Source organism: Lytechinus pictus, chromosome 10 (genome assembly GCF_037042905.1).
Source record: "Lytechinus pictus isolate F3 Inbred chromosome 10, Lp3.0, whole genome shotgun sequence".
In the NCBI taxonomy this organism is placed as follows: Eukaryota; Metazoa; Echinodermata; class Echinoidea; order Temnopleuroida; family Toxopneustidae; genus Lytechinus; species Lytechinus pictus.
The window spans coordinates 24,392,528-24,419,212 of NC_087254.1; the positions used below are offsets into that span (position 1 = coordinate 24,392,528).

The window sequence follows — 26,685 nt, forward strand, 5'->3', positions numbered from 1 at the left end:
TCTTTTAAAGGGGAATCCAGCCTTGGCCATAAAATGTTGTGTTGGGAAGGAGAAAAATAAATTAAACAGAATGGTGAAAGTTTGAAAGAAATCGGACTAGCAATAAAAAAGTTATAGCTGCTTTAAAATTGAGATCACTAATACTATGTAGATTTCAAATTGGCAACTGGGTAAGTAAATTATGACAAGGGGCAAGGACAACTTTCCCATAGGCCATGTACTTTATTATCAGGGATTTGTGGTTTTCTCTTAAGTACCCATTCCCCCGGGGAAGTAATCTAAATATAACCCAGGTAGAATATTGTTTTTATGTCCTCATGAAAGAAAAATATAATTTGAAATAAAACTTTTGGGAAAAATTACATTTTAGCCAAAATATGTATTGGAGTATATGGAAGAGTAGTCCTTGCCTTACATCACTATGACACCCCATATGCGGCCAATTTGAAGACTCCGTGGGTATAGTGATTACCAATATTTACAACTTTAAAAAAATCATAACTTTCTTGTTGTTTGTCCAATATTGTTCAAACTTTCACCTATCAACTTGTCTGATTTTTCTTTTCCTTATGAAAACAAGTTTTTATTTTGGTTGGATTCCCCTTTAAACTGTTGATGCCTTTCTCATCATTTACCCACATTCATTAATAAATAAATCAGCATGTTTCAAAGACATGCATTGAGATCTGGAAAAAAGTGGAACTGAGGGCGATATACCTTTAAAGGGGATGATGATATGAGGTGCATCTAGTTTGACTGCATATAGGGGGGTACATATAGACGGAACTCTTCCCGCCACATTGAGTAGATCGTTTAATCATGGAAAACTGAAAATGTACCCTAGATGTAAGTAAGGACTGGTGCATGTACTATTCTCCATGATCGTTGGAACTCGACCTGAGAGCTGCCTGGATGAGAAACGTCCAGTCTATTTTGCCAGTGTCGCATATCAGTGTCATATATGTACATGTACAATGTAAAGTTGGATCCCATCAAACAAGCAGATTCCCTATTATACATGTACATGTAGGATCAGGAAGTTGGAGATGTTCCAGTAAATTAATGATATGAATACATTCAATTACGCTTTACCGGTACTTTGTAATAATAATGAGTGTCATAGTCAAGTCCTGCCAAGATATCAAATATAAATTACTGCAACATTGTGCATGTATGGGTTACAGCACTGGATATTGAATATTCTCCAATGGTATAACTGGAATAGTCTACCTGAAGACTTAATGATACTAATTATGCAAACAAGAGACAATTAAAAGAAGCGATAAATGCTGGCAAAGTAAGCACTTTGAGCTTCCATGACTTCTCATGCAAGCTCATGAATTACATAGTTTTCAGCAGCACTTATAAATCCTACAAGAAATGACGGGGAGTTTCCCAGGCTTACAATGTACGTTTTTTCCCTTTACCAGGTGATGATTTTTAACCCCTTGATCAGGCTGGCTGCTTTAATACACGTGTCCTTGCATTCTACCAAGTATCTGTGATTCACCTGTACGCAATAGTTTTCGAACACTTACTGGTCCTCACTTCTTTATATTTCTATTATTTTTGAGAAATGTGGTTACCAATCTGAGTAATCTTATCTCATACTGATGTGATTGATGGTGGTAACTACTTACTACTTTAAGTACATACTGTTCATATTACATGTACATCTTGGCCATGATGCAAAGCAGATAAATACATGTATGATGCCAGCAAAATTGTGACATGCCTTGTACAGGTATACAGTGTATATTGTATTGTATCACCCTTACCCTGCTACATGTAGTTAATAAAGGGATGGTCCGGGCTGAAAATATTTATATCTTAATACATAGAGTAGAATTCACTGAGCAAAATGCTGAAAATTTCATCAAAATCGGATTACAAATAATAAAGTTATTGAAGTTTAAAGTTAAGCAATATTTTGTGAAAACAGTCGTCATGAATATTCATTAGGTGGTCTTATGATGTCACATCCCCACTTTCTGTTTTCTTAATATGTTATTACGTAAAATCATAATTTTTTCTTTATTTCATACTTGTGTGAATAATATGTTTCCCTTATAATGAAATAAGTTGCAGCAATAAATATCTAATGCACTAAAATCAGTTGTCAATCCAATTGTTTAGTTCTTGGAGGAAAAAATTTGAATAAACCTAATTTCATATAATAAAATACAAAAGAACAAGTGGGGATGTGACATCATCAGCCCACCTAATGAATATTCATGACAACTGTTTTCACAAAATATTGCTATAAAAAATTCAATAACTTTGTTAATATTTGTTATCCAATTTTGATGAAATTTTTGGAATTTTGCTCAGTAAATTCTACTCTATTTATTAAGCTATAAATACTTTCAGCCCGGACCATCCCTTTGAGTATTGATTTGTACAGGTCTATTTCAGAATAAATGAAGTCAGGTGGTCATATAAAAAACTGTATCATGGAAATTTTCCTTCCATTTTTACCAGAGGACTAGACAGCAGGGTTTGCCAAGTCGAGTGAAAACTGGAGATTTTTAACATCTCCCTGAGTGATAATGATAGTTGATTTCTTTAATGGAGAAAGATCTCCCTCCTTTCTCAGTAAATTCTCTGTAAAAGGTGAAACTGAATAATAAAAGTTGGCAGCCCTTGGACAACATGTATGTTGCAATCTGTTACATACATGTAATTATAATTTAACATTGTAGCATATACCTGTACATGTACATATAATTGTATGAATGCTGAATCCTTGAAAACCAGATGTTCTGGAAAAAAAGGTGTTTCCTGTACTGATCTGTTTGGTAGACTGCCGATTCGTCTATTACCTACATGTACTTGTCCACTCATCACATGGTCTACCTTCATTTAAATCTAATGTCATTCCGTCCACATTTCATCTACATGTACATGTACATGTCAAATGTAACAGCAATAATCACTTCGTCTAATCACCAGTTCGTCTATGAACATTTCGTCAAATAACCAGTTGGTTTAATACCCATTTTTTTTCATTCATTGCGCCCAATTACCAAACTAGTCCAAATGGTTTATGGACTAAATGGCTATTAGACCAACTGGTTTTTAAATGAAATGGTGAGAAGACGAAATGAAAATTAGACCATGTGGATAGTGGACGAATTGATGATAGACCAAATGATAGTAGATGAGTCGGTAATTAGACGAATTGGCATTTGACCTATTGGAAATGACCATCTGTTTCATTTTGTAAAGTAGAATGGAACGTTGTAAAATCATGGAGGTAGCAAGAAGGCCTAAATGTACATCCAAGTAGTTTTAATGCTTTATCTGGTGCAGTCAGCAGATAGATATAGTGACACATCTTTTACATACAAAAGTACATTAACAATAAAAATAGTGGTGTACATGTATTGTACACTGATTACATTCAGTACAGTATTAATACACCATTATTTTTATTGTTTATACCACTAGTAAAAGATGTGTCACTACGTTCATCTGCTGACCACAGGGTAGGGCTCAATTACAAGGTACATTTATCAATTATGTACATGTAATTAATAACATTTTTTAGTACATTTTGTAAATTTTGTAGTTGTAAAAAAGGTAGTTGACATCTATTAATTACTGTCAATAACTTTTAATTACATTCAATTACAGTGTAAACTTACCAGTACTTAATTTATGATTTAATTTTTTGACCTTTTTTATGTCAACTGCTTCAGCATCAAAGAGTGTAATACATGTAGGCAGAATCCATGCACTCTAACATACATGTACATGTACAGTATGTAAACCTTCACTTTGTCAGTTTCTATTATGTTGAAATGGGTGGTGCTACATGTATATGTACAGAATACAAATAGATTTCATTTATGACTCCTATAGAAACTTTTTAAAAAGTAATTGAAATTGTAATTGAAGAAAGTATTGAGCCCAACCCTGGCTGACTGCGCCAGATAAAGATTTATATGTACTGAATGTAATCAGTGTACAGTACCTGTACCCACACGTGTTACATGGATGTAGGCCTGCTTGTCTGGGACATACAGACTTTGCATACATGTACATGTAATTTCATAGTATATACATGTACATGTATGGTCATTATCATCATACTATGACTCGCACCTGCGACCATTCACAAAAATTCAATATTTTGGGCGATGCACGTTGACGTTGGTTCAACCAACTTGTAGTGTCTACATGTACAGCATGTACATGTATGTATGGTCTTTGACAGACTACTTCACATGTATGTACGATGTAGTATATACAAATTGTACTTTCCTTGTACATGTGCATGTAATGTACATGTAGCTCCATAGTAGTCATATGATTATGAATTCATGTTGCCGAATGACTGTACTTCGACAGAGGTCAAATAAAGCATACATCTAGGACATTGCACATACATGTATTCCAGGAATCCAGTGACTCCTGTCACTGCAGGGCATTAGAATTTATGACCTGAAGTCACCCGATTAACAAAATATACATGTATTCATTCAAGCAATACCAGTGTTGTTTATGGACAATTTCATGATAAATGTTACATTAAAGTTTTTACTTCATGGTTGTCTTCAACCTGAAGATGCTTTGATTTCTGTACTTGTAAATTAAAGGAGAATGAAACTCTTGGAGCAAGTTAGCTTTTGTGAAAGCAGAAAAATCAAAGAATAAGATCAACAAAAGTTTGAGTAAAATAGGACTAGCAATAGAATAGTTATGAGCATTTGAATATCGAGATTACTAATGCTATGGAGATCCTCCCATTGGCAATGCGACCAAGATCTATGATGTCACAGATGAACAACTCTCCCCTTTGGACACTGAAAATATACCCCAAAACATCTCTTTTTGCTCATTCTAATCATATGACAAACGATTCATCAATGATATAATGTTGTGAAACCTCTGTACTTGTCCTCTCATAAAGAGAACACCTCACCTTGTGATAGACTATAAAAGTGAGAATATAAGTGAAATAAGTACTAAAGTAATGAGGGAGTTGTACGTGTGTGACATCACAGATCTTGGTCGCATTGCCAATAGGAGGATCTACATGGCATTAGTGATCTCAATATTCAAATGCTCATAACTTTCTTATTATTCATTCAATCTTCCTCAAACTTTCAACAATATGTTTCTTTGATTTTTCTCTTTGATATGGATTCAGCTGGTTTCAAGGGTTTCATTCTCCTTTAAGTGTTGATACATTGTACCTTGACAAAACCAACCTCACATCATCAAATAGAATCCTGAGACAAATTTCAGTTAGCGATGATACTACACGTATGAAGTAAAATCAGTTTTTAGTAGTTTACAAAAATAGGACATGAACAATGGAGAAATGGGTTTGTCCTCAAAGTTTCCTCAAACCAATATGAATGGACAGTTATTTGATAGTACGTAATTCTTAGGAATGCTTTATAATTTCTGCCCGTATGAACGCAGCTAAACTTTGAGCCTAGCCTTGTTTAACAATTTTCAACCGTGAACACAATTGAATAGTGTTCATGGTTGATAATTGTATTAAGTTGAATCATACATCCTTGGAGTGCAGTCAATGTTCTGTGATTGATTGATAGACCACTGCTGATGATTGTAGGCTGTAACTGGATACTACACACCTGTGGCAATAAATGTACCAGTACAAAATTAAAATTTTGATTCATCATGGACCTACATGTATTAGGTCCATGGTTTCATAGGCAATCAAAGGAGTTTCATTTGACAATCTTCATGCAGGTACATGTACATGTACATTGAGTACAGTACTTTTACTGTACATTATTAAAGGTCAAGTCCACCCCAGAAAAATGTTGATTTGAATGAATAAAGAAAACAATCTTCATGCAGGTACATGTACATGTACATTGAGTACAGTACTTTTACTGTACATTATTAAAGGTCAAGTCCACCCCAGAAAAATGTTGATTTGAATGAATAAAGAAAAATCAAACTAGCATAATGCTGAGAATCTCTTCAAAATCGGGTGTAAAATAAGAAAGTTATGGCATTTTAAAGTTTTGCTTATTTTTCACAAAACAGTGATACAGCTGTATGCATAACTCAGTGACATGCAAATGAGACAGTCGATGATGTCCATCACTCACTATTTCTTTTGTTTTTTATTGTTTGAATTATACAATATTTCATTTTTTACAGATTTGACAACTTTGACCAACTTGACTGAACCATATACAATGTTAATTCCACATGGTCAGAGAAGAATTAATTGTTGTTTCACTTGACAATGAGGAGAAAATTAGAATATCTCATATTTCATATAATAAAATACAAAAGAAATAGTGAGTGGATGGCATCATCAGTCTCCTCATTTGCATAAAGACCAGGATGTGCATATAACTGTTATGTGAATTTAAGCGAAACGAGAGGCTGAATGTCAAACATTCGTACCGTTGCACGCAAGACGTACCATCCAAAATGTACCGTTGCACGGCTCTAGGAGGTGACGTCACAATCTGATTTAATTCATTGCGCTCAATAAAATGAAGTTGCAATACGCGTATAAGCCTGCTGGTTAAATGCGTAACGCTACCCAAGGCCATGTGTGCTTGTAGGATTTTGCATTTCGCTTTCAATTTTTTTTTGCTCCCTTTTCATAGATCTCCGCAGGGAAAAACTCTTGTTTTTTCATATTTTCGCTAAATTCTGAGGCGTTGTACAACACAAATAGCGAATATTCTTATTCGTGCAATGGTGCGAGATTTTGCATTCGGTGAAAGAAAAAAACGCTCTATTCAACTCGGCTAACACCTCGTTGAATAGAGCATCTTTCTTTCACCTCATGCGAAATCTCGCACCATCGCACTCATGCCTATTTGCTATTTGTATATTGTTGGGTATCAACGTTGAAATCTTTAAGCAAGGTTAAGTTTTTGAAATGTAATCATAAATGTAACTTCAAGTAAATGGCTGTATTTCATGGATATACATGTTCTTGGACTTACATGTATGTTATTAAAGGACAAGTCCACCCCAACACAAAGTTGATTTGAACAAAAAGAGAAAAATCCAACAAGCATAACACTGAAAATTTCATCAAAATCGGATGTAAAATAAGAAAGTTATGACATTTTAAAGTTTCGCTTAATTTCACAGAACAGTTATACACACATCCTGGTCGGTATGCAAATGAGTAGACTGATGACATCATCCACTCACTATTTATTTTGTATTTTATTGTGTGAAATATGAAATATTCTGATTTTCTCCTCATTGTCAAGTGAAACGATTAATTCCTCCCTGAATATGTGGAATTAGCATTGTTTAATAATACATGTATATGGTTCAGTCAAGTTGGTCCTTATTGTCAAATCTGTAAGAAAATGAAATATTGCATTTAATTCAAACAATAAAAAACAAAAGAAATAGTGAGTGATGGACATCTTCGACTGTCTCATTTGCATGTCACTGAGATGTGCATACTGTATCACTGTTTTATGAAAAATAAGCGAAACTTTAAAATGTCATAACTTTCTTATTTTACATCCGATTTAGATGAAATTTTCAGCATTATGCTAGTTTGATTTTTCACTATTTATTCAAATCAACATTTTTCTGGGGTGGACTTGACATTTAACCAATTACGAGTTTTGGGTCACATGACTTGTAGGCCTACATGTACATGTACATGTGTATATCATATACTGTACATGTATACATTGCCTATGGTACATACATGTACATGTCCACGCTTTACAGAAGTATTGTTGCCAAGATACCGGGTATGTGTTTTTGACACATGTTCCCTCTACATGTAGCCTATTTTATACTTGAAAACAAAAATATACTATTATATTTATATGCACATGTACATGGCATTGCAAGCTATTGAACACCAGTAATTCAGGCAAACTCACACAGCAGTTGACTCTGATTCATAGAAATGAAGAGAATTGTTGTACAGGCACTTAACTGTAGAACCCGTTATGCGCAGGTCTAGATCAATTGTATTTGTAGAACCCCTACTGTTGATTTTTAACTATAGAACCCAGTTCAAACAAATAGATAATGATTGGGTGAACTTTGAGCTTGCTCAAAAAATGTTTTTCACTCATTTCCTTTTTGTACACATACATGTAGTTGTACTACACATACATGCACTGTACATCTGTACATCAGTACATGTACAATGTACTACAGTACCAAGAAATTTGAAAAGAAATTTCATTCCCTGGGTCACAGGGGATTTGGAGCTCATTATTTTTTCATGATTGAGTTTAGTATCATTACCTTGTTGTCTTGCCTGCATAGTGCAGAGCAAGACTGTAGGCGCCGCTTTTCCGACGACGACGGTGGCGCCAACATCTTAATCTAAGGTTAAGTTTTTTTAAATGACATCGTAACTTAGAAAGTATATGGACTTAGTTCTTAAGACTTGGACAGAAGGGTAATCAAGTATTACTGAACATTCTGCCTGGGTTTCAGGTCACATAATGAAGGTCAAAGGTCATTTAGGGTCAATGAACTCAACCATGTTGGGGGATCAATATCGAAATCTTGACTTAAACTAAGCTTAAGTTTTTGAAATGTCATCATAACCTAAAAAGTATATGGACCTATTTCATGAATCTTACACATAAGGGTAATGAAGTACATGTACATGTATTACTGAACATCCTGCTTGAGTTTCAGGTCACATGACCGAGGTCAAAGGTCATTTAGCATCAGTGAACTTTTGGCATGTTGGAGGTATTTGTTGAATTTCCATCGTAACTTTGAAAGTTTATGGAGCTAGTTCAAGTATCACTGAACATCATTTGCAAGTTTAAGGTCACTTGACCAAGGTCAAAGGTCATTTATGGTCAATGAACTTTGGCCATGTTTGGGGTATTTTTTTAATTAGCATCGTAACTTAAAAAGTTTATGGAGCTACATGTAGTTAAAGGAGAATGAAACTCTTGGAGCAAGTTAGCTTTTGTGAAAGCAGAAAAATCAAAGAATAAGATCAACAAAAGTTTGAGTAAAATAGGACTAGCAATAGAAGAGTTATGAGCATTTGAAAGTCGAGATCACTAATGCTATGGAGATCCTCCTTTTGGCAATGCGACCAAGATCTATGATGTCACAGATGAACAACTCTCCCCTTTAGGACACTGAAAATATACCCCAAAACATCTCTTTTTGCTCATTCTAATCATATGACAAAATGATTCATCAATGATATAATGTTGTGAAACCTTTGTACTTGTCCTCTCATAAAGAGAACACCTCACCTTGTGATAGACTCTATAAAAGTGAGAATATAAGTGAAATAAATACTAAAACAATGAGGGAGTTGTACGTGTGTGACATCACAGATCTTGGTCGCATTGCCAATGGGAGGATCTACATGGCATTAGTGATCTCAATATTCAAATGCTCATAACTTTCTTAATATTCATTCAATCTTCCTCAAATTTTCAACAATATGTTTCTTTGATTTTTCTCTTTGATATGGATTCAGCTGGTTTCAAGGGTTTCATTCTCCTTTAATAAAACATGGACAAAAGTGTAATCAGGTATCACTGAACATCCTGTGTGAGTTTCAGGTCACATGACCAAGGTTGAAGGTCATTTAAGGTCAATGAACTTTGGCCATGTTGTGAGTAATTTTTGAATTGCCATTATAACTTTGAAAGTTTATGGATATGTACATGTACATAATGAAATGTGGATACACTAATCCAGTATTATTGCTCATCTTGCACAAGCCAATTGATCAAGGTCAAATGTAATAGGGTCAATGAACGTAGTATGTTGTTTTTGTGAATAATTATTTTATATAGTCATTTTCAAAGTCAGCACTGCTGCTACATGTATGTTGAATTGCGTAATGCAGGCAAGACTGCCAGAGGCACTCCACTTGTTATTGTTATTGTTATTATTTTTTTAAAATTTATTTATTATAACTAAATTATTTAGTGTTATTATCATTATCATTAGGCCTTAACTGATATGGAATCGCATTGCTGATCCAATGTGCCAATATTTTCCTCCCTGTATCTGCAAATACCCATGATAAAGATCCGATGTATAGAACTATAATACAGATCATGCAAACATTTGTCAGCCTGGCAGCTATAGGTCTACACTGTAGCTACACTATCAATGCATGACATGTATTGTAAACAACCTCCCACTCAGGCAAAACAGCACAAGTTTGTGGTAAAAAGTTGAAAAACATCAATAAAATTACAAATGTCAAAATGTTACCTTGTTTTTTCTGAGTCAGTTGTTTCAACTTGTTTGTTATCATTGGTACTTCGTGAGGCTAGTTACAAAAATGTATTAAGATGGGGAAAAATGCGTACGACGAATTTGAGGTACCGGTATGGTACATGGAAGGTGCCATGTTATTTTTCGGACAGTGTTTGAAAGCTTGAGGCCCGGAAATGGCGCGTACATTAGTGCTAATTTGGAACTCGTACAAATGACAATTGTAGGGGAAAAAATCTAAATTGCGTAGGTACATGTAGGAACAATTAAAATATACATGTATTGAAATATCTTTGGGTCAGGAAATAAATATTTATCTGTATCTTTCATCAACTAGAAAAAAATTTGTACTCATGTTTTTAGTGTTATGGTCTGCAATCATCTTATTCATCTGTAAATAGACACATGCGTACATGTAATAGTCGGCTTACTTTAGTCAGTCGATTTCAAGTTTTAGCATGCGTCTTCAGAAAAGTTTGGAGACAATCCCAACTTTTACGCAATTTTACTAGAAGTTTACAGGAAATTGAACTGCGGATGTAGTACCAAAACTATAGCCTGATATAAATAGCCATGCTATTATTATTCATCAAATAAATCGTTATGAAAACTAAAAAAAAACTTGTTCACAACCAGCCACTGGGTGATGCACTGTATAGGTTACGCATCCGCCATTCATCAAAAAGATTGCAGATACAGATACTTACGTTTTGCCGATGCGGCAAAATATCGGCCTGATACGATTATCGGTTAAGGCCTAATTATCATTAGCATCAATACCATCATTATCATGAAACTGTTCATCTTTCAACAAAAAAAATCTTTGATGGATTTCCTTGAAACTTTCACCAACATCTCTATATTTTTCCTGCTATTTTTACAGTAAACTTTTTGTCGTGATGAACTACCCCTTTGTACATTATGTACAGTAGGTACTTGTGTGCTTTGATTTCACTTCAATCAATACACAATATGTGAGTGTGATTTTGACTTACATACATCATACATGTACAGGCCCTACATTATGGAGGCAGTTCTGAGCCCAGGTTAATCCTAAAAGCCATCCACACAAAAAAAAAGAAAGAAAAAAAACCTTTTTATTGACTGTTTAATCAGTTTAGGGATGAAATGGTTGAAATCACTGACCAAAGTGGCTTTAGTGAAATTTATTGTCAAATATTGGCCTGTTATTTGAGCCTATTGAAAGTTAGTCTGCAGGCACAGACCCTGATCTTGCATCAACAATTGTGTCTTCACAAAAGACCAGAGACGAGCACATGTACATGTAACACTTTCTTTGAGCAAGACGGGTCGCAGAACTGGAGGGGGGGGGGGGGGAATTCAGTGGCTTCAGCCCCCACTTTTTTTCTCCAAAATCATGTACAATAACGTTAAAACGACCAACATATTTTTTTTCATTAATCATCCCTCCCCACATTCAAATCCGAACTGCGGCCCCTGGGAGAGGGTCCTTAGTGTTCACACAAGTCACTGTACATGTAGGTTGCGCATTCAGAAAATAACTTGAGTTAAGGGTCTGCACAGCAAACTAATTGTGGCTTTTGCCACTGTGTAGAAAACTTGTGTGACCATGATACCATGGAGCTAACACAGAGTACCTGTAATAGTCGTAAAGTAAAGGAGATTTGTTTATTTTATAGCATGTTCATCAACTAAAGTGCACAGTTAGATAAATGCCAGTGGTGGTAACGATCTCAAAATGACTTTTTACAGAATCCATTATAATGACAACCCAAGTGTCTGTTTGTATGAATAAAAAATATGTGCCAAAGGATTCTGGAAGAAATTGTGTATTTGCTGAGAAATATTAAAGCAAAATAAGCGCGGATTCAGGCACTTCCGTCAGGTCTTTATTCCAGCAATAATAATATAAACTGTCCCACGTGTGCCTATCTGTGTAGGTGATCTTCAGTGTGATCGTTTTTCAGCTTAGATTTATGATTTCACGAAGTTCAGTTTATGTAACTGTACCAGATCTAGATCCACGATGATATAGTAATACTTAACCTTGGTTTTACAGACTTTCTCACGAAATCAGTGTTTTACTGCAACTACTTTCATTTAGCTTTAACTTAGTATCCAGTACTTACACAATTATTTCTTGTCTGCATAATGCATTAGCAAAAGTGAGACACACAATCATGTAAAATGATTTACAGAAGGTGCCGCTTTTCAGAAATCAAATTAAAACATCAAATTTTAACCAAGGTTTTTTAGATGTCGTCATGACCTACATGTACATGAAGTACAATTGTCACTGATCATTTGGTAAAATTTCGGTACATTTTATAAAGGTCATCTTTTAGGTTATTAATTGACAATTTGTCCTTTAATAATCATTTGCTTTTCAATTCATCCACATGCTTCAATGAGAGGTTTAAATTCATCCCTTTTTCACCAAAAACATAAAGGCTACAGTATTTTCAAAATCAATATCAGTAGTGAATGGACGGTGAACTTTGACAATACTCTGACCTAAGATGGTGTCTTTGACAGTGAGTGTATATGGTCAAGGATTCACAATGGAAAAAAGCTGGAAGGCCCATGAATTTATGAAAGTGAAAAGAACGGCAAGCCAACTGTACTCATACATGATGTATACATGTACAGTTTGTACATGTATATGTACATGTTGTACATATTACCTGGCTCAACCACCTGGTGAAGATGTTCATGTTTTGGCTCTGTCAGTGAAACTTGAGATTCCACAGAGTATTTGACCTGACTCCAGGAGAAGGTGTCATTCAAGACCCTGTGAATTGAGTGTGAACCTTCTTTAATGTGCAGAATGTGAGTTATGAATGCTGGTGATTACAGTTGAAGAGGTGAGGAATGAGAGGTTGATTCCCTCACCCCAACAAGTGTTTCCAAACTATAGCAGTGCAAAAATAGTTCATGGGGGGCTTACATAGTACAGTAGATATAGAGTGACAGCCAGATTACATTGTACCAAGTTGTACATCCTTTCATTTTTGGGATAATCCCCCTTCTAGTGTATACCCCAGACTGTTTTTTCCTACTGCACACATTATGGGTGATACATGTGTATATTGATATTGAAGCATGTTGATACTACTTGTGCCAATATACATGTATGGAAGACAATGTTGCACAAAATTGCAAGAAACCTTTGTTTTTAATTTAGTATTTTTCCTGGACAGAGATCTTGAGTTGAACAGTACATGCACATGTACTGTACTGTAGCAGTTTAGCTCTTGAGAAGGCAAGGTAGTTTTTTTTTTTTTTTTGGGGGGGGGGCACATAATAAATCGCCTTGGAAATTTTTGTACAGTACATACTAGTACGTTGTAAAAGGCACCAAGGCCATCCAATTTACCCAAATTCATGACTTTTCCTATTAAACATGGAAAATGGCAATTTTTAGAATCATCAACCTGATTCCTTCAGATATAATAGGCCATTAAAACATTGTAGTTGTATACATGTATTAGAATAATTAAGGAATTATTGAAAACTCAAGGAATATCCAGTGTTCTTTTTCAGGAGTGTGCTTTAGAAGTGTACTGTGTAGAATTAGTATCTAGTACAGGGAAGTACATGTACTCTTCTTTAACAAGTTAAACATCATCAACCGCTCTGTCATAATGTGAAACCAATGTAACAATCATGTTGGTGTGCACATTTAATATGCTGTATACATGTATTGTAGGTCTACATGTAAGTGTTAACTACACATAAAAATGTAGGGTTTGGTTGATGGGGTTCTTTGGAGGTTTTTTTATATTTTTTTTAGAAATCTGCAAAGTGTAATGCATTCCAGAAGAATTCTGAACCTTTATTTCAAAATAACATTAGAAACTTGTCTTTATTCGTGTACGTGTAGCTTTAGTTATTTCAATCATTCTTGTTTTAAAGTGGAAAAAGCATTTGATCATGTACAATGTGTATGCACTTGTCATACTATACATGCTATCCAATCCAAACACAATTTGAAGTGAAGTGTATACACTTAAAACATGCAAATGTTGTTTATACTTCCCTTTTCTGCTTTGATTTATCAAGGATGTTCTTGCATTTACAAGTTCAAATAGGGAAGTGCCACAACAAAATTAAAAAAGAAAAAAAAATCTCTTGCAGTTTAGAAAAGTGGAGGGGGGGGGGGTCTTGTCAGGCTGTATGGAAAGCTAAGTTTAGAATGATAAGATGTTATTTGTTACCATGGCAAATTGGCAATATAAACCCACTGCATCATCTTTCATTGAGGAGAAATAATATCATGCAGGATGTCATTTTGTAAAAAAAATTATCATTTCATGCGAAAGAAAAACAAATATTTGCACTTTTTGGCTGTAATGTTCAACTTCGGTGTTCACGAGTCTGTATGGGACTGTGCAAAGTTTTACAAGTTGTCCACTGGTCAGTTGTGTACATGTTGGCACTTTGGACATTTGACTGCTTTGTCAGCTGGAAGATCCTATTAAACTTTCAAACATGAAAATTGAAATACATTTCTTTGAGGAAACTGAATTACAATAGGGCTCACATCCACTGACTGCATCAGAAAGAGAGCCCCCTTGAATAATTACTTTTAAATAGGTGTAGATGTGTAGTTGAAGAGTATGCACATGTATGCAGCTTGTAGCAAAACTTTTCAGCTCCATCATTTGTAAGAAAATACAGATTTATTTAATTATGCTTTAGTGAGCTCAGGTGTAAATGTATTAAGCAAAATTACAGTACTTTGGGATCTTTGAAAGGTTCATACCGGTACTTCAAGTTTGACTTTCTCTTTAAAGGGTGAATTATGGATTTCATAATTTCATGGTACATGTACATGTATGTACATGTACATTGTATATGCATATATGCTTTTATGATTACTTCCAAACAAATGATATTTGAATTGAATGCATTTTTGATAGTTTATTCAGAAAAAGATGTATAAAAAGAAAAAAAGGTTAAACAGGTGACAGCAAATTTTTGAAATTATACTGAATAGATGCAATTGTGAGGGCATAGGATAAAAGTAAAAATAAACCACTCTTTAGAATTTGCTTCAATATCTCCAAGTAAAAAAAGTTTTGCCAGACAAGTGCATAGTGATATAGTTTGTACTACAGCATGACTGAGCACACATGGCTTGAGATCACATTTTTAAAAGGAAAATCCATCCAACAAATTTGATTTGAATGAGAAGAGAAAGGTCATACATATACATGTAGCTGAAATTTTCATAAAAATCCAGTGTGCAATAAAAAAGTTTTACGTTTCAAAGTTTCATACACAAAATAGAAATTTACATCCAAAGCTGGGACAGTTTGCAAACAAGGACCTTGTTGCATAAAAGTTACTATTATTATGGTAACTTTGCAATCCTTCCACGAAATCCTTGATTTTGAGGCTGTTGACCATTGTTGCTATGGTAGTTACCATTGGATGGCAAAGTTATCATAATAGTAACTTTTATACAACAGGAACAAGGTTAGGGAACCCATGATTCCACCAAATCTATACTGCGTTTTATTGTAAAAAAATTGATATGTTCATCTTTATTATGTGAAACACCATGATTCACCATATTAGTGCGGATTGCAATTTTTCCAACTTTTTGTGATTCAGTGAAGTTGTTTCCTTAAATTGTCAAATCAGCTATAAAAATTGAATCATTCTTCAAATGAAATATCAAAATGAAATTGAGTGTGTGACATCTTTGTCTCTCATTTTCATAATACTTGTGTTGTGCAATCACTTGTGTAAACTTTAAATGTCAGAACTTATATATTTTACATCAGAATTAATGATATTTTAAGCATTATGCCTTATTAATTTTTTATGTATATTTTTTTATTAAAACACCCTTTTTTTTTGGTGGACTTGCCCTTTATACATGCATGATGCATTCTTTCACAGCTTGAGATACATGTACAGAGAACGCTCATCCTGGTGATGGGTATTCCAAGTGTATTCTTGGTTTGATCCCTCAGGTGTTCTGCATCCATTTTGCATTTGAGCTACGTGTAGGAAACATTGCTCTTTCTGAGGGCTTTGTCATATTACCCTTTTTCTTTTATAGTTGTATAGTATGATAATGTACATGTACATGTGCATTGAGAATTGAACAATATTCACCTCTATTTTGGTCTAATTAAATGTTTGTCAAACAAAACAAAAATGACATAGTCATTTGCTCATTTTGCAACATATTTGTGTTGCAAACTTGGATTAATAGGCACAAGAAGGTTTAAAACATCATGTACATGTGTCTTGGGAAAATTGTAGAGATAAAAGGGAAGGAAAAGACCTAAAATAACACTAAAATGAAATATAAACAAACAACATTGTTATTTTAAAATTATATTTCCTTATCGTTTTCTTATTTTTTACCAATGTCTTAATATACCACTTGCCTTTTGTTTTTCAGGCTGACTCAGTTAGATACTTCTTGGATGGGATCGATCGAGTAGGCAAAAAGGTAAGTTGAGATCTATTATAATCCAAGATTGATTCAAAGTTTGGATGATATCCAAATTGTTTGTACATATCATTAGCCCTAAATATTGTACTGTATTATTTGCAAATAAAATCCATGCTCAAAACTCAAAAGTATCCCTCTCCAATAGCAGAATGTTTAAAATGTCATAATTCTGTTATCCATGTTGCTTTTTGATAATAGGACTTACATGTACTTGTATATGAATGCTATCTCATTACAATGTAACATATTTTTTGCTTGGCACAATTGAATTGTCTTTGAAGCCCAATGCAATAAGATTTTATTGATTTTTGAGAAATTCTTCACTTTTGCAACTTTTTTTCTTTTTATGAAAAGTATTTCATTTTTAAATTCCACCATACATGTATATTGTATGAAGATCTCTGCAGACTCTGTAGAGGACCTACCATTACAAGTGGGCATTCCATGAATCTACCTGCTGCAATATGGGTTAAGACAAGTGCTGAAATACTTTGGAAAATGATAGTATAGTCTGTATAGATATGTATAATGATAGAAAATGAGTATAGATTTTGAAATTAAACATCTGGGGTGATTTGATGGAAAAAAGTGAATTCATGTAGACTTCATTAATATTTTTTAATGAGCACAGAGATTATAGAATTAAACAAACAAAACACTGTAAAATCATCAAGACCAGATGAAAAAGATTAAAATAATGAATTTATGGCTTTTGTAACAGTTGCATTTTTCTGAAATGTTTTGAAATAAAAATTATGCTATGATCAAGATGGTCATGTCACCTTGCCAGATATTTTTTTTTTATTCTGCTCACAGTAAAGTTGGTGAAAATCCATTTGACTTTCCATAATATGGTAGAAAATAATAATGTTGATATTACAACAAAAGAAGAGAAAATGAAGGTGAATGACATCAACAGCTTGCTGAGGATGTCTGTTTCACTGAAATATTGTAACAGAATCCAATAACTTAAGTTTGATGATATCATCAGCATTTGATAGATTTTACTCTATTTTTCACCTGAAGTACATGTACCCCTTTAAACCCAGCATGCTGTCTGCAAACATACATATTTAACTCTCATTGACTGTATACCTTCACCCAGCAAACAGATTGATGTTAATTAACCTGGTCTGATCATTTTACAAATTATGAGAGCTGCCCTGGTCCAGAGATGTGGAACAGATCAGAGCCAGCCCAGACAATAAAATTGAAATAACTTTGGTCTAAATTTCATGATTGTCCTGATGGAGAATATATATATACACTTTTTGGTTTAGTACTTATGTCTTGCTACCGACAAGCTGAAATCAAGGCAATGTGAAAGTTTTTTAGGGCATCCCAGACTTGAGAGTTTACATATTATAAGCCTATAAAATGAATATATACATTTTTTAACTACATGTACTTATGTTTGTCAGGAAGTAAAAAATCTTTTGGCAGGCACAAATAAATGTCGATAGAGCTACATGTTGATCCATGGGAAAACACAAATTCCCATGACTGTCGACATGTACTGTACATCTACGCACATACATGCGTACAGTAGTGCACTCTCCCGACATACACAGTACATAGTATAGACCTACCATGGTACTTGTTCTTGTTGGCAGGAGGTCTCTCAAAGAAAACATGTATTTTAAAATCAATGTTTGATTTTGGAGGGAAAAAATGAATCATTCAGGTATACATGTACATGTATGTACCACCTTGAGATCAAATGTTGAATCAGTGGGAGCTGAACAATTGACTACGGTATTGACATTTGACACTAACATAGATATTGGGACTTCTACATACATGATATAGTGATTTCTCTCAAACTAGACCCTCTTCATGGTTTGTGGAACTACTGGTAGACGGGTCAATATATGGTTTGACCCGGAACAAATTGCAACAAATGATTTTTCAACGGTATTTTGTACTATTTGACCTCAGGAATAACATACTAAAAATCTACCAAAATCCGCATCCGGGAAAGTGGTTATTTTTAAGATGTCATCCAAGATGGCCGCCATTCACTAAAAATTGATATAACTCACTCATTATCCACCCTAGAATCATATTTGGGTTCATATTCCATGGTCCAATGGGTAAAAGAATTTATTTATACAAGTTAGAGTGAATATTAGCACTCCAGGGTACCAGGAAAATCCAAGATGGCGCCCAAAATGGATGCCGTAGTCTAAAAACTCCACAATTCATCTATTACTTACTTAAGTGGCTTTAATTTGGTTTCCATCCGATTGTTTTAATGATGAAGTAGTACGTCGGGACAAGTTACAAGGACAGCCAGTGGTCTGGTGTGTCCAAAAATTCAAGATGGCTTCCAAAAATTGAGTTTAAAATGGCTGTTAATCCTTAAAATGGACATAGCTCATATCACATCAACCTGAGAGATATGATTTTGGTGTCTAGACCATGGTTTCAATTGTCAAATAATACATTGGGACAAGTTACAAGGACAGTCAGTGGTCCAGTATGTTCAAAAATCCAAGATGGCTTCCAAAAATGGAGTAAAAAATGCTGTTGCTACTTAAAAAAAAACCAACAAAGTTTGTTCAATATTCGGGAATATGATTTTTTGTGCCTATACCATGGTTGAATGGGTCAAATAATAAATTGGGATAAGTTACAAGAACGATTGGTGGTCAAGTATGTCCAAAAGTCCACGGTGGCTTAAAAAATAGTATCAATTAGCCGCGATGGTATTTAAAAATGGACATAGCTCATGTTTTATTCGTCAAGGGCATATGATTTTGTTGCCTATATCATGGTTTCAAAAGGCAGAAAATTAGTTACAAGGACAGTCAGTGGTCCAGTATGTCGAAAATACAAGATGGCTTCCAAAAATCGGAGTCTAAATGACTGCTGTTACTTTTAAAATGGACATAGTTCATTTAAAATCCACCTAGGAGATATGATTTCGGTGTCCACACTATGGTTTCATGGTTAAAATAATACGTTTGGACTGGTTACATTGATATGTAGTTGTCCAGTTCGCCTAAAACACAAGAGGGTTTTTAAAGGAATCTAAAACGACTCATATCATTCAATAGTGGTCAGAGTTCTACAATATTCATCTGCAAGAAATAATGTTGGTGTCCAAATTGTGGTATGAAGGGTCAAATGATACATTCAGACAAGTAAACAGGATGGTTAGTACTCCATTTTGTCAAATAATCCATGATGGATTCTAAAATTTCATCAAAATGGGTGCTGTTACCAACTCATTAAACAATATGATAACTTGTCCCCATGCATTTAAGTGTAGGCACCAAGATTATTTCTAACAGGTAGATATTTTATGTAACAGTAGTCACTTTAGAACCCATTTTTTAAGCCAACTTGGATTTTAAGGCAAAATGGATAGCTGCATATCATGGTAACCAGTCCCAAAGTATTGTTTGGCCCTTGAAACCCTAGTGTAGACACCAAAATAATATCCCCATGGTGTATTTATAATGTTCTACATCCACTTTTAAGTAACAGCAGTCATTTAAGACCCCTATTTTTAAATCCATCTTTGATTTTTGGACATACCTGACACCTGACTGTCCTTTCAACTTAACCCAAGGTATTGCTTGACCCTGTAAACTCTAGTATAGACAGCAAAATCATACCTCCAAGGTGTATTTATAATAAACTATGCATACTTTTAAGTAGCAACAGTCAATTTACACCCCATTTTTTTGAAGTAATCTTGGATTTTTTTTTAAAACAGACAACTGACTGGTCTTGTAACTTACCCTAGTGTATTACTTGACCCTTCTAAACAATGCTTTTAACACCAAACTCATATTCCCCAGACAGATATTAAACAAACTATGTCCTTTTATAAGTAACATCAGACATATTTTTACTCCATTTTTGGAAGCCATCTTGTAATTTTTGACATACTAGACCACTGACTGCCATTGTCTTGTCCATTTATATAATTTGACCCTTGAAACCATAGTTTAGACACTGAAATCATATCTCACAGCGGATTGAAAATGATCTATGCCACTTTAAAGTATCAACAGCCATTTAAGAATCAAGTTTTGGAAGCCATATTGGATTTTTGGTCATACCAGACCACTGACTGGCCTTAAAACCTGTCTTAATGTATTATTTTGGCCCTTAAACCAGTGGTTTAGATACCAAAATTGCATCTCCCATGCCGATATGAAATAAGCTATGTCCGCTTTAAGTAGCAGCAGTCAATTTAGAATCAATTTTTGGAAGCCAACTTAGATTTTTTGACCGACCAGGCCACTGACTTTCCTTGTAACTTGCCCTAACGTATTAATTGATCCTTGAAACTAGTGGTTTAGACACCAAAATCACATTTCCAGGCCGATATGAAAGGAGCTTGATCCGCTTTAAGTATCAGCAGCATATTTCTAATACCATTTTTTGGACGCCATCTTTGATTTTTGGACATACCATAGCATTGACTGTCCTTGTAACTTATCCTAATATATTATTTGACCCTTGAAACCAGTGGTTTATACATCAAAATCACATATCCAGGCCAAAATGAAATGAGCTTTGTCCGCTTTAAGTATTAGCAGCCGTTTCAGAATCAATTTTTAGAATCCATCTAGGATTTTTGCACATACCAGACCACTGACTTTCCTTGTAACTTGCCCCAATGTATTATTTGACCCATTTAACCATGGTATAGACACAAAAATCATATTTCTGGACATTGAGCAAACTATGTCGGGTTTTTTTAAGTAGCAACAGCAATTTTCGACTCCATTTTTGGAAGCCATCTTGGATTTTTGAACATACTACTCCACTGACTGTCCTTGTAACTTATCCCAATGTCTTATTTGACCATTGAAATCATGGTCTAGACACCAAAATCATTATGTCCCAGGCGGATATAAAATGAACTATGTCCATTTTAATTATCAACAGCCATTTTAAACTCATTTTTTGGAAGCCTTCTTGGATTTTTGGACACACTCGACCACTGGCTGTCCTTGTAACTTATTTCAATGTACTATTTCACCTTTAAAACCATTAAATAAAAAACTAATTTAGATTAATTGTGGATTTTCAGCCTACGGCAGCCATTTTGGGCGCCATCTTGGATTTGCCTGGTACACTGGAGGGCTCATAATGCATCCTAGCCTAAATCAATGTTTGTACCCCAGACCATGGAATATGAACCGAAATAGTATTCTAGGGTGGATAATGTGTCAGTTGTATCCATTTTCAGTGAATGGCGGCCATTTTGGACGCCATCTTGAAAATAACCACTTTCCCGGATGCGGATTTTGGTAGATTTTTAGTATGTTATTCCTGAGGTCAAATAGTACAAAATACCGTTGAAAAATCATTTGTTGCAATTTGTTCCGGGTAAGGCTATTTTTGGTCGTATATTGACCCGTCTATGGTACGTTTTAAAGGATGAGCAAGGAGGAGGAATGGGGCCACTCAAAGAGCATTTATTATAATTTGGGTCAGATGTATGAAAAGTAGCAATTACTTGTGCTAGGCTTTTATGGTTTTTCTTTTGCTTGATTCCATATGCATAAAAAATGAGCAAGTAAACGCTTTTGCTAGTAGGTTAAGCTATTGCTTAAAAACGTACGATAAAGCGAACCTATTGCTTGTGCATTAAGCATTTGTTTGAAGTTTTTCAAGCTCTGTGAGAGCAGCTTGAGCATTTGCTTGATCAGGACTTTTGCATTTTATAATCATATTTATGCACCTGAGAAAGAACTCCAAGGTGTACAGGAGCCTACATGTAGACAATTTCTTCCTAGTAAAGTGCAAACCGAATGCGAATTATATAAAGTTATGGTAGTCAAACAAGTCAAAGGAATAGGTTGACACCACATCTTAGGAAAAGTTTACATGAGAGATATGGTATTTTGCATTGCCACACCTTCGCATTTGAGTCCTGCCTTTGTTCTGTAAGTCGTGTTCACGTTAGCATGATGTTGCTATTTTTCAAACTGAGCATTTGCTTTCTGAAGGCAAGAAAGGGTCTAAGCAAAGCAAGGGGTTATGCATACAAAATAAATAAATTGCTATTAAAGGCAAGATCTTTAGCTTGGCTAGTGATTGATTGTGCTTGAATACTCTGACCTATTTATCCTTCACGTCATAGCTGTTTTAGGGCACTCATTTTCAGATAACCTACATGTACATCTGAATTTGAATAGTCACATACACTTTGGGAGATTTACCAATCAAAAAGATTTTAAAGGTTTTAAATACCATTTGCAAGTTCTCACCTACATTCTGTATTGTATTAAAGCACTCAATGTACATTTGACTCATTGTGAAGTCGAGTTTAATTTTAAACTCTGGTCTAAAGTTGTGGTTTAACTATGGAAAGCTAATGGTGACATAAATCTCTAACAGTATAGGTTTAGTTTACCAGCTCATTTGACTCTCATATCATTCTTTAACTGTCTGTGGAGGATAATAGTTGTCTTCACCATGAAAACACTAGGAAAGAGTACTGTAAACATAAGAAACATACATGTACATGTACAATGAAAACAATAGTTTAAAATTTTTTGGCTTTCCATAATTTTAGCACAGGGTTAGACCATGGTCTAACTTAAACCTGACTTCAGAATATGGACCTTTGCGAACTTTACCTTTTCTCCCATGTAATAATGCATTTTTTGCTTGCAGCTGTGAATTCATGCCCTGTTTAATCTCCTTATTATCTCTCAACTTTATCCATCCAGGACTACACTCCAAGCTTGACTGATATCCTTCACTCTCGAAAGGCCACTAAAACCATCCAGGAGCATGTCATCGACATTAGGAATGTGCCATTCCGCTTCGTTGATGTCGGCGGCCAGCGTTCGCACAGGCAGAAGTGGTTCCAGTGTTTCGAGAGCGTGACTTCCATCCTCTTTCTGGCATCATCGAGTGAATTTGACCAAGTCCTTATGGAGGATCGCATCACCAATCGTCTCCTGGAGTCGTGCAACATCTTTGACACCATCGTCAACCACAAGTGCTTTGCCACTATTTCCATAATCCTCTTCCTCAACAAAACGGACTTGCTAGAGGAGAAGATCCAGCATGTTAGCATAAAGGACTACTTCCCCAACTTCCAGGGGAACCCGCACGTTCTGACCGATGTTCAGAATTTCATCCTCAAGATGTTTGATGTAAGGCGCAGGGAACGCGGCAGCAAGGCACTCTTCCACTACTTCACAACAGCTGTGGACACTAACAACATCAGATATGTGTTTCAAGCAGTACGGGACACTATCCTTCAAGAAAACCTCAAGCGATTGATGTTGCAGTGATGCAAACTCTCCTTTCTTTTCCTAGTGCCTAGTCCCGTATATATCCATCTGTTTAAGTTTGGTGGAATCCACCTGGCAATTTTTATACCTACATCTACAGAGCAGTTGGAAATCAAATTTTGTCACAAAAGGAGATCAGAACAAGATTGGAACAAACGAAAGGACAGAAAAGGATGTACAGTGTAAGAGCCAAATTGCAGAGATCAGATCAGCTTTGATTGATCAATTCTGGGATCGCATTTTCTTCTTGATCTTCATGCTGTTTTTTTTTTCAATTTTTATTATTTTTTGCTGTTATACAATATATTCTGAGTGTTTTACATGTATATCTGTGGAAATCAATTTGCAATTTACTGTACTGCTTTATAAATGTTTTTTATGTATGTGTGTCCAGCTGTCATATCATGGTGGTGATGAGACTCCTAACTCTTGTTCAGATTGGATATTAATGATGCTCCTTTATTTCTACATCATGTACCAGTAGAAGGTAGGTTAAACTTGTCTTACATCTTACTAAAGCAGTTTTAGAGCTTATTGTTTACTCAAAGAAATGCTTCGTTGACACACTGTGATCATGATGATGATATTAAATGTTAAAGCTTCTGCTTCGGTTACACCACAGTATTCTTTTCTTTCCTTCTCTAATATTTGTAAAAGTATACCAGTTCATGGGTATCACTGCTAGAATATCTGATGTCCCTGAATACATTTTGCATGAAACATGTGATTCGGATCATCTAGCGACATTGACATGGCTTTATGGGTAAATACAATGATAGTTGAGTTCCTTCCTCTTTCTCTAACATTTACTGTACATAATGTACATGTATAGTGGCAATGCTTTTCAGTTGTGCTTGCACATTTAGAGTTACATATATAGGTACTCTTCCATGGTTTTGGCATGGAATCTCATAATTTCATTAGAAATGTCAGAAGCATGCTAATTCACGGATATCCCTGGAGAAAGATGAACGTACCCTTGGAACAAAATCAGTCTTGCTAGCTGTAATTTGGATTGACTAAGCCAGACTTGACCTATAATTTCTCTTCCCAATCTATATTGAGATAGGTGGAAAGTGGACTTTGAATTGAAGAGCTCCCGCATTACACCCCCACTGCACCAACATTTAGGGAAGCGGATGTGAGGGTTTCGTTTGAAGCCTGGGGCTCTGAGATTTAATAGGAACTGTGTGAATGTGAGGAATGGTCTTAAAGGGCAACATCAATCAAAAACTTGCTAGCTTTGTCAAATTGGCCTGCGTTAAGCCACAATCAAAGTTAGAAATGTGTGCTTACAACTCCTTTATTTGGTGACGAGATAGCAATAGGCCAGTTTCCGTAGGAATTGCAATCAAAACAACTATTTTATAGTTTTAATGCATAATCTGAATGCAACACCATTTTCAACTAATCAGGCATATTGTTTTGACTTGTGTTTTATACATTCAAAATAAAACACAACTCTTTTATGCAACAGGCACAAGGAGACACATGTACATGTAGCCTACCTCCTCTCTGTCTAAATGCCAATTTAAAGTATCACAATCTTGTTTAAAAAAAACCCATGTACTAGTAATTGTTACAAGTACAATCAAGCCTGTCTGTGCAGGCCACCCAAGAAAAACAGAAATAGTGGCCGCCGGAGACAGGTGGCCATTATAGACAGGTTCTTTATTCCTTTCTGTTGGGAGACAATTTTTGCACCGAAGCTGTGTGCACCGAATAGGTAGCCTAGCTTAGCCGGGTAATAATAGCAGGGCCCGCTGGGAGAACAGTTTTTGGAACTGAAGTGGCTACCCTGGGTAAATATACCTTTATTATTATTATTATTAATTTTTGGTGGTCATTAAAGACAGGATTTCACCTTAGAAAGGTGGCTGCTAAAACAGGTTTGACTGTACATGTACATGTAATTCATAGTGTCTTTTTTTTACATCAATAGACTACAGGCACAAGTACTTCATGTAATGCAGGTACATAAGCCTATTTGTTTCAAGGTTTGGTGACATGCCTGGCAGACCTAGAGACAGTGGTTTTGAAGATCTTGCAAGAAAAAGGCTATAATTCCACTATTGACAGTAACATCAGCCTTTAAAGAAAAAAGCAGTAAAAACAGAATTTACATCTAGACAGGTAATGAGAAAGCGATAATAAAAGGTGCAGACTTTGTAGGCCTAATTACTATAAACAAATAAAGCTTGGTGCTTATGTTCAATGAATGGACTTAACAATGGTTTGGTATTTAAATTTTCATTGAAAAGTGGATTTATGACCTTATGGTGCAAAGTCTCCGCTTGATGCCAATAAATGAAATTACTTCACAAGGGCATGTAGATTTAGAGTATTCCATATTGGGATAGAATGAACTCATTTTTGCTGGTAGTTCACAAGCAAGAGCCACTTCACATCATTCTTCAAAGTATGACCCAAGTACATGGAATGATACTAGATTGCAGTGCTGCTTTTTTTCTTCAGAATTATAGAACTTGTCTGCCATTGAGTACATGATGTACAGTAGCTGTATGATAGATGCCTGCTTGTACATACATGTGTAATTTGTGTCTGGGTTGACAATTGAAGTAGATTCTCTATAAATAATTTGCAATACAGACTGTAATGAACATTCAGGAAGGCTGCCTTACTCCAAACAAAGTGAAATATAGGCCTTTAAAGGGCGGAGCCATTCCATCTTTGCCCCATTGCCCAACCCCTCAAAATGGAATGAAAGGGTTACAAAATTCAAGAAATTGA

At 35.1% G+C, this 26,685-nt stretch overlaps 1 protein-coding gene across 1 annotated transcript in view; it reads left to right on the top strand.

The window, feature by feature from the left end:
• LOC129270362 (guanine nucleotide-binding protein subunit alpha-13-like) overlaps positions 1–26,275 on the top strand; it is a 28,291-nt gene extending 2,016 nt beyond the window's left edge. Inside the window, exons 2-3 of the mRNA XM_064106063.1 lie at positions 16,607–16,657; positions 23,362–26,275. Of these exons, the coding sequence (XP_063962133.1) occupies positions 16,607–16,657; positions 23,362–23,934 (624 nt within the window). The 3' untranslated portion in view covers positions 23,935–26,275. The remainder of the gene's footprint in view (positions 1–16,606; positions 16,658–23,361) is intronic.
• The last annotated feature ends 410 nt before the right edge of the window (positions 26,276–26,685 follow it).